The 15640-nt window shown below is 31.6% G+C and overlaps 1 protein-coding gene across 4 annotated transcripts in view; it reads right to left on the bottom strand.

Moving 5' to 3' along the window:
• Positions 1 to 1140: 1140 nt before the first annotated feature.
• KPNA5 (karyopherin subunit alpha 5) overlaps positions 1141 to 15640 on the bottom strand; it is a 49262-nt gene continuing 34762 nt past the window's right edge. For 3 of the 4 annotated variants that reach the window (XM_079939868.1, XM_079939867.1, XM_079939869.1), the window contains 5 exons: positions 15312 to 15390; positions 13297 to 13422; positions 12599 to 12726; positions 9471 to 9649; positions 1141 to 4706 (listed from right to left, as the gene is read on the bottom strand). In XM_079939868.1, coding sequence (XP_079795994.1) covers positions 4519 to 4706; positions 9471 to 9649; positions 12599 to 12726; positions 13297 to 13422; positions 15312 to 15390 — 700 coding nt within the window. In that variant the 3' untranslated portion in view covers positions 1141 to 4518. Of the gene's footprint in view, positions 4707 to 9470; positions 9650 to 12440; positions 12727 to 13296; positions 13423 to 15311; positions 15391 to 15640 lie in introns of those variants that run through there. The other variant, XM_079939870.1, reaches the window with a different exon arrangement.

The raw sequence follows: 15640 nt of genomic DNA, 5'->3' as shown, positions 1-15640 counted from the left end.
CTAAACAAAGAATATATTAAATTTTGCCATGCTTTTTTAGAACAGTTTAAGAAAACAACCATAACTGAAAGGGAACAGGAGGGATCCCTCAAAAGTAATATTGTCCAAAGTTTAAAACTCCCAATTTTTAAATAACAGGTACTTTGGGGAATTGCACATTAAATTCCCTAAACTGCCTACTGTTTCCAAATTTAAATATTTATTCATAAACTAGTGAACACTCCAAGCTCTTTACTTGGTGGAGTTGCTCCCAATCAACATTTTAGTTCTGGTAGTGCTATAGAGCAGTGCTTGCAAGTGCAACTACTTGAAATTTTTATTTCAAAACAGAATGGAAAATTGAAATGTTAAAGTGCTACTAATAATGATATGATGTATGTATCTCTTAAAACTTAAACTACTGAAGCAAACATGAAAATCATTAGATGTCCTGAAAGGGGGGAATCATATGCTCATTTAATTTCAGTGGTAAACTGTTCAAATATGAAAGGAAAAAAATGAAAGAACAAATATACAACTGAGCAAACACATAATTAAAGGGTATACTTAAGGATTTCTGCGATGGGTACTCCACTGCGTGTTTAAATCTATTGTTTGACCTGTACATTATATTTTCATACATTTTCAGGAATTCATTTCCCACTAAAATTGCTGACCACTTTACTGGGAGCAAGAAACCCTAAAAATAATTGATCCAATTAGTTTCACTACTCTGTGATTAACATAGTTTCAAATACTGAAGGAAATGATGCCAGCCAAAACAAACACACCCCCCCCCACAAAAAAAATGAACAACAGAAAACCATGGTAATGGAAGAAGAAAAAAATAAAAACAGTAAGCTAGGAGGGCCTAAGCTTGGCTACTGTGTGATTTTGTGTTTCACAGTATATTAAGGAAGTTAAATCAGACATTCCCTCGTATTTATTAGGTTTAAAACTCTAAGCCTTAAATAAATGCATTGTACTGCATTAAAATAACAGAAAAAGAAAAATAATCTCAGCTGAAACATGTGAATGTCCCACTAACTGCCAAGACTTGAGCTACAAAGATAAATTGGATATGTTCCCCGTTATAGCTGAATATACAAGTTCTAAAATAAAAGCAACATACTACTTTATCAGATAATGCTACCAATGAAATCTTACTGGTTTTAGAAAGGGGATGGAATTTTAATGAATCAGGGCATCTATTTTTGCTTTATTAGGCATATACAATCATAAGTGAAAACAAATGAAACACTTATATAAATGCAATCGTAAAATAGTATTTTATTATTTTTAATATAGTGCTGGAACATTTCATAATATTGCATACTACTCAAATGTTGGTTTATTTAGTTTGGTAAGAATATCTTCCCCTCATCCCACTTCCCAATTAGAATTTAAAGATGCATTATCCTTTTAGAGATCCATCATATTGGCTCCTAATATGTTACATTTCATAAAACAGTAATGCTATGAACTAAAATGAGTAAAGGTTAACAACAATTACTTTGATTTCACAGTTTCACAAAGCAGCCAGTAGATTGCTGAATTTAGAACAGCAACAAAAATCCACGAAGACTTTGTATTATAATTACTTTATCCATAATGCTCCTTCTTGAGAGAAGAAAAAATATGAAGGCAAAGGTAATGCTTTGTCCAACAAAAGTCCTTTATCCAAAAAATCAACCTTTATCTGCAAATAGGTTTTACAGTTACCAAATGATATGCTGTTTCTGTGCCAACAGATTTTATCACTTTTTTTTGGTTTTTATTTTTTGCTTGCTTGTTCTAGTGCTACCAGCAAGTGAACAAAATGACACTAAAAATTAAGTTCTAGGAACAATTTTCAAAATAAAACTTAGAGTAAAAAAAACCCCAGGGCATTGAGTCAAGTACTTACAAATATAAAACAAGTAAGCATAATTGCATAGATTAGCTAGTAAAAATTCAAATTCAAACAAAAATAAAACACCGAATTTAATTCAATAAATGTAAAGGACTCTTTCAAGTATTCTCTTGATTTTTACATTAATGTTGCATGCATTGCCCTTTTACAACATGTTTTCATTGTTTTTTTTTTTGGCACAGTTTCTCTCGGATTAAAATATAATAAATCTTAGGAAAGCAAGTTGAAAAAAGAAAATTTTTCCCACAAGGGTCAGTGAAGATTAATGAAAATACATTTTGGAGCATTTAAAATAGTACATTTGAAAAGAGTAGTCATATTAAAAAAATTTGTAGGAACAAAGTATTTGCTAGTATTGGTTCAATAAAGTCATCACCACACCAACTATTACATATTACCCCTTGCATTCACATCTAATCAAATTAATTACCCAAGTAACAGATCCAATGAATTAAATATAATTTTATATATAAATGCTTAAAATATGGTCAAATTCTATACTTAGAGATATAATGCTTATTTCACTGGCAAAAATTTAAAAATCCTCCCCTCAAAGGTCATTCTATTATTTCTATTATTTTTCCTTCTGTAAGAACTATTTTGTTTGAAAGACTTAGCTTAAAGATTTATTAATGTGACTACAGGGTCCTCAAAAAAAAAGCAGGCACAGCTGGTTAGTTTATGAATTATGCTGCATTAACAAGTTCAATTGATTAGAAAGAGTGGAACACCCTGTCACCTGATACTTATAAACTATCTGCATCACAAAAAAGTGTTTATCTGATAAATTCACCATCAATTTGGTGATCTTTAATATAACTACCCTGTTCTTTTAAATATACATATACTGAACTTCATAACTTCTACTACAATAAAAAGGGCACAGATACAATCTTCTACTTAACAATATAAAAGAGGTTTGGCAGATGCAGTCAGCATTGTGGACACCATTTAAACCTGTATTGTATAGCTTGTAGGTTTTTAAGTGTCTTGCCAAAAGCTTAGTTTCATGATATTTAATTTACAAAGTGTCATACTATTTAAAAGTACTCCTATATACATTTCCTTCTTGTAACATACCTCTGATTTCCAGCAGAAACATTATAAATGCTATCATAAATGAAACCTTCTTTACAGAATAGACTATGAATCATATCAAAAATGCTTTTAGTTCCCATCTTAAAACATCAGTAAACTAATTTTTAAACAAGTATTTTAGGTATACAATTGGAAATGTAAATAGCCTGCACATAACTATAATAATGAAAAGACTGATTCAACAGTACCATATCTGCTTAGAAAACTACCAAGTATAGTACTGTGAGAAAAACACACAGACACACACATATATATGTATCTGTAAATAAATATATATATATAATTTTCTATTGAAACTTTTTTTTAAAGTTTCACAGTATGAAGAGGTTTTTGCTGTTAATACATAAACACATACATTATATTGACAAATCTGATACAAATGTAATCTAATACAATGGTTCATTAACAAGCAGCAGTTTGACCCTTTGAGGATCACCAAAGGGGAAAAAAATCCTAATATAGGGTTCAACCAATTAAAGAATCCTTAGTAATTTTCATGAATAGCATCCTTTTGTGTCCAAACCATTAAGTCCATTTAATAAAATTTAACACATAACAAGGTGATTTCTTCAGGAGAATTTTGCCATTCAAGTACCTAAGTTCATTATTACATAGAAAGTGAAACTTCTCAATTACTGCTCTGAAAAATCAGAGAAAGGAATACAGTATTATTTTTGCTATGCAGCACTACTTTAGATTCATGATGGCATCTCATGATGCTCTTTAAAATGAGCAGTGAAAAAATAATAGAACACTATTTCAAAAATGTTGGCATATTTGGTCAAAATACAAAATATACTAATATAATAGCATTTATATGTTAAAAACACAAACATTTAAATGTTGTGTAATCATTTTAATGTGTTCAACATGAAGAACAGCTTCTTTCTTCACAATTGCCACATTTTAATTGATTATCAGTACAATATTTCTTCTGTATTTTATAAGTAACTTTTACAGGTTTTCTGTAGTAATTTTTTTTTTGCAAAGTATAACTTACAGCACAGTGATTTATAATTTAAGGTAATAGCTATTTTCACATTCTAATTTAGCTTTTTCTCTGTTTCATGCTTCTGAAGCTCTTTTGTTTTGTTTTTGCTTTGAGAGGTAGATTTAGTAAAGAATGGGCATATCAAACTTACTGCCAAAATGCAATTATCGACAGCTGTACTGCTAATGTGCAGTTTCTAAGAATGCTAGAAAAATTCAGAACCATTATTGTAATACTTTACTAAAGTTTTCCTTTTCAGGCTTAAATTATTAAATAATCTCATAATGTATTTAACTGTTCACAAATAGATACAAAAAAAACAATGAAAGACATATATACAGGCACACCAAAATAACAACAAAACTATAATAAAAGGTTGCATATGGATGGAAACTTGTTTTGTTTTGCTTTTTAAAAGTGCATTAACGTCTCTTTTTTGTTCTACATAAAAACACATCAAATATTCCTAATGACATTACAAGAAAAGGGAGATATCTGAAGCTACCCTTTTTAGCCATTAATTTTTCCTCCTACCAAGTTAAAGTTGAAACCCTTCCATTGGTGCTTCCTGCTGCTGAAATACAAACTGTTGTTGGTTTTCATCCACGTGAGGTACAATACTGGAGTCATCATCTTCTACACCAAAGTAATGTTCAATCAGATCAAAAGCCTTTTGGTAAATTTCCTGATTTTCATGACTTTGAAGAAATTCGATTTTATCCAGGCCTATTAACGCAAAGCATATGTCAAAAACAAAGTTGTTACTCGAATTTCAACATACATTTAAGTCAAAATAATGAATCAATAGCATCCATCAGTCCACTGGCAATTGGATTGTTATTTTTATCTAATTAAAAAGATGAAAATATAATTTTTAAAGGTTACTTTCCATTTACAGTTATTACAAAATATTGGCTATATTCCCTGTGCTGTATACTACATCCTTGAGCCTATCTTACACCCAATAGTTTGTACCTCCCACTCCCCCACCCCACAGGTAACCACTAGTTTACTCTATAAGAGTCTGCTTCTTTTTTGTTATATTCACTAGTTTGTAGTATTTTTTAGATTCTACATATAAGTGATATCATAACTTTAATCTAATTTTTGCACATACTGATAGCCAACACTTATGCCTTATACTTCAAGAATGAAAGAATGGGGCAATGTGGTATGAAGAATAAGCACAGGCTGGGGAGTAGGAAGATCATAGACTCCACCCTTCCAGTTGTGTGATTTTTCCCAAATAAGTTTGGTTCCTCTGTACTTTAGTTTCTGAATTTTAAAATGACAGTTTTACATTATGTAACTCCACAAGTTGTTCCCAGAGTAACTGTGCTAAATAAAAAGCACAAAAAGGGAAAGCAACAAAATAAAAAGAAAAAAACTAAAATACAAGCAAGCTACCACACAAGTTCTCTCACAGAATGAGCCAAAAGGTATCAATAAGGATAAATGAATACTATTTGCAAATCCAATACAGCCTATAAGTGAAACTGAAAAAGCTCATTTCAATAGTATAAGGAGAATCTACAGTGCTCTAGTTTATTGCTCACAAGAAAATAATCTACATACAAGTCTGGGTGATGCTAAAAATCTTTTTCACTTATTACAGATAAACCTCTTCAATTATATGATTGCAGGATATAAGGAATAAGCAAAGTAGTCATATCTATATACAATCATAGAATAGCCTAAACTCTAGTATAACTTGGGATCAAAATAATGATTGTAGTAAGGAAATATTCTTATATCAGTGATTGATAACTCTTATTTATATGATGTTTTAACCATTGACATTATATAATTTGAAATAAAGGCAAAGTGATCTCCCAGGCTTGGTTCAAGAATCACAAATAAAAGCTTGACTCAACCATATAATATAATAGGACTTAAGACAGAAAGTGAATATTTAATGGAAATATATTGAGAGGAAAAAATACTGACTTAGATTCATGTGTTATCCTAAAATAAATTCCATGTGAGTTAAGTTAAATATCTTAAGACTCCAATCAGAAAAATCTAGCCAATAAATAAAATAATTTTCATCAAATCTCTGTGAGGACAATGACTTTGTAAACTTTGAAGGAATAGAATATTAGGCTGAACCATTTATTAATTATAAAAGAACACAGTTTATCTCATTAAATTAAAAAGGTAAAAAGGATGGGAGAAAAGCTGTATTAAAATAAACTATAAAATAAAATTCAAATTTTTACAAAAAATGACAAGTTGGTAACTGGACAAAGTATAATAAAGATGTAATTGAGATAAGGAAATATACTAACACATGGAAAATACACACCACTTTCTACATGAAATAAAACAAGAAACACATAAAAACAACTTGGTGGTACCATTTTACATTGGCTAAATCAGCAAAATCAACAAAACAAGTAAGAGGCAGTGACACTGCCGAGTAACATGCCTTCAGAAAGCAAAATGAGAAAACATATCAAAAACTTAAAAAGAAGTTTGTGCTCAAGCTCAGCAATAATATCCTTGAAATTTTATCCCCAAGTATTAACTCAACAGAAGAAAAATATTAATAAATATTATATTTTTGTATATTTTGTATATTATAAATATTAAAATATATTAATGATATATTTTTAATAAAAATATTAAAAAATAAGCATCAGAAAGATGTTTATTTTGGCATATGTAAAGTGCAAAACGAATTGGAAACAAACTAATGGTCAACTACAAGAGTGTGGCTAAAACCCCACTTAATATGGCTAAAACAGCAGGCAACATTCTCTTTTTATAACATTATGTGGCTATTGCAAATCACAGAAAATTATGCAAATCATAGAAATTATGTATTGTTTGGAGAAAATGTAAAATTCCTCCAAAATGTTGAAAGTAGAACACCAAACTATACATGGACTGCAATTATATCAATGTAAACTAATTCTGCATAAGGACAATGTAAAAAGGATGGTAAATAATAAAAAGAAATTGTTAGGATAATAGAATTAAGGGTAACTGTAAAAAAAAGATATCAAAAATATTATACTGCTTTTACACAAAATATTTTTATAGAATTAGAGGGGGAAAATGCCTATGGTAGATAATTAAGAATTGACTAACTCTCAACAAAGTGGGTATACAGTGAATGTACCTTAACATAATAAAGGCCATATATGACAAGCCCACAGGTAACATCATACTCAACAGTGGAAAGCTGAAAGCTTTTCCTCGAAGATCAGGAACAAGACAAGATTGTCCATTCTCATCACTTTTATTCAACATAGTAATGGAAGTTCTAGCCAGAGCAATTAGGCAATAAAAAGAAAAGTCATTCAATTCAGAAATGAAGAAGTAAAACTGTCACCATTTGCAGATGACATATTATATACAGAAAATTGTAGACCCCACCAAAAAACTGTTATAACTAATCAATGAATTCAGTAAAGCCACAGGATATAAAATCAATATACAAAAATCTGTTGCATTTCTATACCCTAGTAACAAACTATCAGAAAGAGAAATAAGGAAAACAATCCCATTTACAATTCCATCAAAAAGAATAAAATGCCTTGGAATAAACTTAACCAACGAGGTTCATGAAAGACCTGTACCATGAAAACTATGATGAAAGAAACTAAAGAAGACACACATAAACAGAAAGACATTCTATGCTATGCTCATGGATTAGAAGAATTAATACTGTTAAAATGTTCATACTATCCAAAGCAATCTACAGATCCAATACAATCTCCATCAAAATTCCAACGGCATTTTTCACAGAAATATAACAATTAATCTGAAATTTGTATAGAACCACAAAAGAACCCAAATAGCCAAAGAAATCTTGAGAAAGAAGAACACAGCTGGAGGTATCATGTTCCCTGATTTACACACTATATTATAAAGCTATAATAACCAAAACAGTATAGTATTGGCATATAAGCAGATCAGTGGAACAGAGTAGAGAGCCCAGAAATAAACCCACATATATAGTCAATTAATTTATGACAAAGGAGCCAAGAATATGCAATGGGGGAAAAGGACAGTCTTTTCAATAAGTGATGCTGTGAAAATGATAGCTACATGCAAAAGAATGAAACTGGACCACCATCTTACACCATACTCGAAAGCTAACTCCAAATGGATTAAAGACTCAAATGTAACACATGAAACCATAAAACTCCTAGAAGAAAATATAGGCGGTAAGCTCCTCGACACTGGTCTTGGCAATGGTTTTTTGAATTTTGAAGTTGATGCCAGAAGAAAAGACCACAAAAGTAAAGATAAACAAGTGGGACCACATCACACTAAAAAACTTCTGCACAGCAAAGGAAAACATCAATAATATGAAAAGATAACCTATGAAATGAGAGAAAGTACTTGCAAATCATATACCTGGTAGGGGCTTAATATCCAAAATATATAAAGAATTCATACAACTCAATAGCATAAAACCAAACTATCCAATTAAAAAATGGGCAGAAGATCTGAATGGACATTTTTCCAAAGGAGATACACAGATGGCCAGCAGGTACATGAAAAGATGCTCAACATCATTAATCATTAGGGAAATGCAAATCAAAACCACAACAAGGTATCACTTTACACCTGTTAGAATAACTATTATGAAAAAGACAAGATAAGCGTTGGCAAGGATGTGGAGAAAGGGAACCCTTGTGCAGTGTTGGTGGGAATGTAAACTGATGCAACCACTATGGAAAACAGTACAGAGGCTCCTCAAAAAATTAAAAATATAAGTGTTGTATAATCCAGCAATTCTACTTCTGGGCATTTATCTGAAGAAAATGAAAACACTAACTCAAAAAATATATGAACCCTCATGTTCACTTCAGCATTATTTGCAATAGCCCAGACATGGAAGCAATCTAAGTATCCATCAAAGAATGAATGGATAAGAAAATGTATATGTATATGTGTATATATATATATATATATTCATTCCACACACAGTGGAATATTATTCAGCCATAAAAAAGAAGGAAATCTTGCCATTTGCAACAACCTGGATGGACCCTAAGGACATTACAGTCAGTGAAACAAGTCATAGATAAAGACAAATACTGTATAATATCACTTATATGTAGAATCTAAACAAACAAACAAACAAACAAAAAACGAGCTCATAGATACAGAGCACGGACAGATTGGCGGTTGCCAGAGGCAGCAGGTGGGGGGTGAATTATATGGGTGAAAGGGGCTGCCAAAAGGCACAAACTTCTAGTTTGTACAAGCTTTGGGGAAGTAATGTACAGCAATGGGGACTATAGTTAATAATACTGTATTGTATGTTTGAAAGCTTCTAAGACAGTAAATCTGAAGAGTTCTCATTACAAGAAAAAAATTTTTAACTATGTTTCATGACATGAACTAAAATTATTATGCTCATTTTGCAGTATATACAAATATTGAATCACTATGTTATATACATGAAACCAATATATCACTTGTATCTCAATTAAAAAAATTGATAGTAATTATAAATTTTTGACTGCTTACCATATGCTTCTTCAATGAGGGCACAGTATGGATTAATGCCTATTCCATTCTGCTTACATTCTTGTTCTCCAAGACGTAAAATATTTTCAAGTCCATTTAAAGCCACTTGGACTATTTTAGAGTCCATAACAGTCAATAGGTCACAAAGTGGTTTAATGCAGCCTAAGGCTACCAAATACCTTCAGAGTAATTAAAAAAAGAAAAGTGGGGAAAAAACATTTTAAAAGATTTAAATAAATATTATTTATAGCAATGACATGAAAATATTCTTCAGCGAAATGCTACATAAACAATTAAGTATTCCTATACAATCTAAAACATCAAAAAATTTAAATTTTCACTTACATAGGAACCTGAAAATTCTTACTCTCCTAGTTTCATAATTTAACATAATTAGCAATAAATGGTATTACAAATATTAGAAAAAAATACATGCAAGCAAATTGGTACTTACACCTGTTTTTGCATAGCATATGAGCACTAAGAATAATGGGCTCAAGGTTTATTTTTGGTTTTGATTTTTATGGTTAGTTAGCCCATGAAACACATGGAGTCATATGGGGATAGGTAGAAATGAAGATGGAGAAGACATCTAAATCAAACTTCAGGAAATTTCCCACAAAAACAATTGTAGTTAATGTTCTAAAACATCTGCTATGTTTCAGAAGCATAGACGGCTTCTAGGAGCAAAACAGGCCATGTTGTGAATAATTTTAATAAATAATGATCACAAAAACTATTCTACTCATTTCCTAATGCTTTTTTCCTTTTCTAGTTGTTATTAGCTCCTTAAAGTAACTGATTTGTTCACTTGGCAAAAAGTCCACATTAAGCATGTCCTGAAGTCCATATTAAATATGCTCTAAAGCCAGGCTGCATGGCTTCAAGTCCTAATTACACTCCTTATTAGTTGTGTGATTTTTGAGTAACTTCTCTGTGCCTCAGTTTTCACATCTTAAGTGGGAATAATAATAGTACCAAACACAGAAGGTTGCTGTAAGAATACTGCAGGTATTCAGTAACAGTTTCCATCCCCCCACCCCCTGGCTTTTTTAAATGTGCATACCTTCACTGGAGCACTCACTTGCCATATACTATTATTACTGTGACTGATCAAATATAATTGCTGAATGAATAACTATCTCACAGAGTTATAAAGTTAAAGAAAAGAAAATACTTGAAAGTATCTGATGCACTGCTGATGCTCAATAATTGAAACGACTTAGCACAACAACTGGCACTCAGTAAATATTAGTGATATGCATGCTGAACCTTATCTGAGATCAAGACTTCTTCCCATATATGTAGAGTTAATGAAATAGTGAAAACTGGCTAGAAAAATAATGATCTCAGTTTGGACACCTGATTCATACTAATACTTTTTTTTTTTTTTTTTGCGGCACGCGGACCTCTCACTGTTGTGGCCTCTCCCGTTGCAGAGCACAGGCTCCGGACGCGCAGGCTCAGCAGCCGTGGCTCACAGGCCCAGCCGCTCCGCAGCATGTGGGATCTTCCCGGACTGGGGCACGAACCCATGTCCCCTGCATCAGCAGGCAGACCCTCAACCACTGCGCCACCAGGGAAGCCCCATACTAATACATTTTAAGGAATAATATACGGAACAGACACAAAGATGAAAATAAATTGAAAAAAATACAACTGTTTATAGGTGGACAAACTTTGGGCCCCTAAGCACATAAAAATAACACCAGCATTAAAAAAAATACAAGTTAGAACAAATGAAAGACCTTGTTTTATTACTGCTTGTATTCATGACACAAATGAAATGGAAATAATACTAATTAAATCAAAGAAGAGGAATGGAAAATAAAAAGCAGACAGATGTTATCAACATGTAGAGATATGAATCTGAGAAAAGAAGATAACAGTAGAAATGAAGGCAATAATAGACAATGATCTCCCAATAAGTAGATTTCAAAATCCTCTACATGATTTGTAAAATGGCATAGCAGACTGACTTCTTGTTTTATAAATTAAGAAATAAATCAAATATGCATTAGAAAATATTTCCTAAATAGTCACTTCAAGAAACCTAAAAAGTCCTGAGTTTCATGAAGGGATCCTCAGAACAAGAAGATTCTGTAGGAAGTCAGGCTTTTATAGAATTGCAAAGTAGAATTTTGCTATCAAGGAAAAAAGAGTAAAAGCAGGGAATTCCCTAGCAATCCAATGATTAGGATTCTGTGCTTCCACTGCAGAGGGCATGGGTTCTATCTCTGGTTAGGGAACTAAGATCCCGAAAGCTACAAGGTGCAGCCAAAAAAAAAAAAAAGAGTGAAAGCAGAAGATGAAAAGAGATTTAGGAATTGATAATAAAAATTATAATAAATTATAATAATGATAATAGCTAATCTTAGTACAGACCTTAACGTTTAGGCACCATGCTAAAGCACTTTAAATGTACAAATTACATTTAATTGTCAACATACTACCACAAGGTACTATCCATTATTGAATCCATTTAAAAAATGAAGAAAACTGTGGATTAGAGAGACTAAATGACTTTGTAAAGGTCACACATCTTTTATTAAAGGAACAGGATTTGAAAGCAGGCTGACTTCAAAGCCCATATACCTATTATTTATATTGTTAGTAAAAGAAACAAATAAACAATAAAAGGCTAGAATCAAAAAGCTATCCTAAGAAAAAAAAAGAATAATTTATGGAAAAATAAAAGTGAGACACTATCCATAGGTAAAGCTAACAACCAATTAGGAATGTCTGTTTCAATTTTATTTTAAATAAGTGGATATTTAAATTTATTAGCCATTTTATAAAGTTACATGCATGTGATTTTAATGACCTAAAAAATACTTAATGCCCATGATAGTATATTTTTCAAATTAACACAGGCTTCTTCGATTTTTTAAACCTCTGATTTTTCATAAGTAGTCTGCCAAGGAGAATGATGTTAATTATACTTTAAATGAAAAAAATAAACCACTGTGAATGAATAACTGATATAACAAATGCTGTCATTTCATATTAGAAATGCTTAAGAAACTTAGAAATAATGTTTTAGTTTCATCAACAAATAAAAAATATGTATTATTTGAAATTTTGTCCTATTTACATTTATAAAACAGTTTAAAAAATCTGTTTCACACCTTATCTGTTCTGGAGTGCCTCCTGATGTCGCATTAGTTATCGCCCAAGCTGCTTCTTTCCTGGTGCGAAACTCTGCTTTCTGAAGAATCTCAATTAATACAGGAAAAATATTTGCATCTATAACACCCTGAGGAGAAAAAAATAATCATAATCAATGCAAATACTATTTTAAAAATATTAGGAAGTAGATGAATTTTGAAACTTGTTGGCTTTAAAATGACTTTTTGGAAACACCTTTGGAAATATTTTATTTCCAATCTTCCAACAAACTTTCACATACTTTCTTTTTAAGACTGGAGAATATATTAGCAGAATATAAATTTTAAAGATGATAAAGCACCAACATATGATTGATCAAAATGCATTAGTCATCACTGACTCAAGGAGCTTGATGGGACACTAACAAATCATTATTTAAAAGCTTTGAGAGGAAGATCATTGCCTAACTTATATTTAAGCCTAATAAAATTCAATCCCTTTTTAAAGACTAAATGTCAGGCACGGTACTAGAATGCCTACTACAAGTAAACGTTATTATTTTAAAGGAGGAAAGTCCAGTTTTTAAAACACTTTTCAAGAATCTTTTAAGAATCTTTTTTTAGTAACTCACTAAAAACAAATCACTGATAAAATGCTGACTTTCGCCCAAAATGACTCCTGAGATCTTCTTGTTTTTTCAGATCTGAAAGGTATTTACCTGAATCTGAGCTCTATTTCCAGCAGTGATGTTTGAAACAGTCCAGCAGGCTTCTTTTCTGATTGACTCCTTTGAGCTACTCAATAAGTGTAAGAGACAGGGTAATGCAGAGCAATTTAAAATTACCTAAAACAAACAACAACAACAAAAAATGGAAATAGAAAGTTTTATTGGAGAAAAACTACACAAAAATATACTAATTATTTGGTACAGATGAACCGGTTTGCAGGGCAGAAATAGAGACACAGATGTAGAGAACAAACGTATGGCCACCAAGGGGGGAAAGCAGGGGGTGGTAGTGGTTGGGAGATTGGGATTGACACAGCTACACTAATATGTATAAAATAGATAACTAATAAGAAACTGCTGTATAAAAAATAAATAAAATTCAAAACTTCAAAGAAAAATACTATTTAGAAACACAAAAATCATTCTGCATTAAAAATCATTAACTGCATTGAGAAAAAAGAAAAAAGCAATTCCTCTCAAAGTAAAACTTAAGCACTTGCTGTCTTCTACCCTCCCAATTTGCCAAAAGTTGTTCAATGTTGGTGTAGTGAGGTGCCCTGCTCTCAATCCACTCATCTGCAAATAAAAGCAGCATATTCAGAGGTGTGTCCTTCAAGTTTACAAATACATTCACAGTTCGACTGATACAACTACTTGAAGAGAGATTTAGTGATTGGTCAGCAACCATCCTCTAAGTTTTGCCAAATGAAAAAAATATACAGGGAAAAATATATCTGTCTATCAACATATCTCAAACAGTCTGAAAGTATCTAATTCCATAACTGTTACGAAACCTTAATGTGTATAAGTCTGTTTGTTTCATTAAAATTTTTACTGTTCCATTTTCCATTTTCCTTTTCTAAGTAAGTATAGTCTGCTTTGTCTCTTTACATTCTTTATTCCATGGCAAGATTAATTATGTTCCATTTTCACAGTACCCACAATGATTTACATTAAGTTTACTTGGTTAAAAACATATGAAGCAGTGCACCGAAATTCTGCTCAAAACAGTGTATGTTTAGAAGTGCATTTTATTTTAAAGAGCTATTTTAAATTAATAACTATCAATTTCTAAAGATCTGTTTGATAACTAAGGTAAGTATCTAAATATGACCTTAAAATATTAAAACTGAAAGAATGTAGATTAGAATAAAAAGTTTACTTTATGATGGCAAACAAAGGAGGATTTAATGTTTCAGAGTTTAAGCTTCTGTCTTCAAGAAAGACCACCCCACATCTGAAGTCAATCTGACAACACACCTTTTTTTCTTGACACCTCACCATCCTCCAAGATAGGCAGACAAAGACACACACACACACACACACACACACACACACAGAGTTAGTTACCAATCTGGAAATGTTTCCTTGCTATCATTCCTTCCATTCTCATAATCAGTCTTCAATTTACTATAAAAGGCCCTTCCATTTCCAGCCCCACTTTTAACCTATTTATAACCAATCACCATCTCACTAGCAGTTTCTTTACCAGTCAAGTTTCACGCTTCTTAAACATAACTCACACGTCTGTCTCTGTACCTACAGTCACATGAATTTCTTCTAGTCTGCTGAAATTCTTCTCCACTTTTAAGATTTAGCTTTAGTTCCAACTCCTTTATAGAATCTACAGAGTTCTCAGCACACTGATCTCTTTTTTAAATTTTTATACTATTTACTGACAAATCAGTTCTCAGCAAACATACTACCTCAGGTAATTTGCTTTGTTTCAATATATATTTTCTCCTCAATTGAACTGTAAACCCCTCAAGAGCTGAACTCCTATCTTGTACTTCTTTACATCAATATAGGTCTAGGATAGTGCTTTCAGATAGAGGTATCTGAGATGGATTGCTTACTATCAAAAATATGCTTACTGTCACATTGTAGATGCCTGCATAATTATGGTAATAACATCTTGATTAATATGTAATCAAGTGGTATGAAACATGATAAACTTCTTAAAGTTCATTATGTCACCAGTTCATCACATTAAAGTCTGAACTCACCTGTGTTTGTATATCATCACCAGTCACAATATTACCAACTGCTCTTAATGCAGGTGATACAACTTTATAATCATTGTGCCTAAAAGTAATAAAAATATGAACTTACATACTATACTAAAATTTAAAGAAAATTTGCAAAAATTGTACAGAAAATTCTTGCATACTCTCTACCCAGAGATCCCATTCAAGTTTCACTAATTATCTCAGTAATATTCCTATAACAAAGAATCTAACCCAGAATCACGTGTTGCACCCATGTCTCTCTAGCCTCTTTCAACTCAAAACAGTTCCTTAGTTTTCCCTTTGACAATCACAAGCTAGTTATTTGG

Source organism: Stenella coeruleoalba (genome assembly GCF_951394435.1).
Source record: "Stenella coeruleoalba genome assembly, chromosome: 12".
Lineage (NCBI taxonomy): Eukaryota > Metazoa > Chordata > Mammalia > Artiodactyla > Delphinidae > Stenella > Stenella coeruleoalba.
The sequence above is the reverse complement of the archived record's forward strand: the minus strand, read 5'-3'. Positions and strand labels throughout refer to the sequence as shown.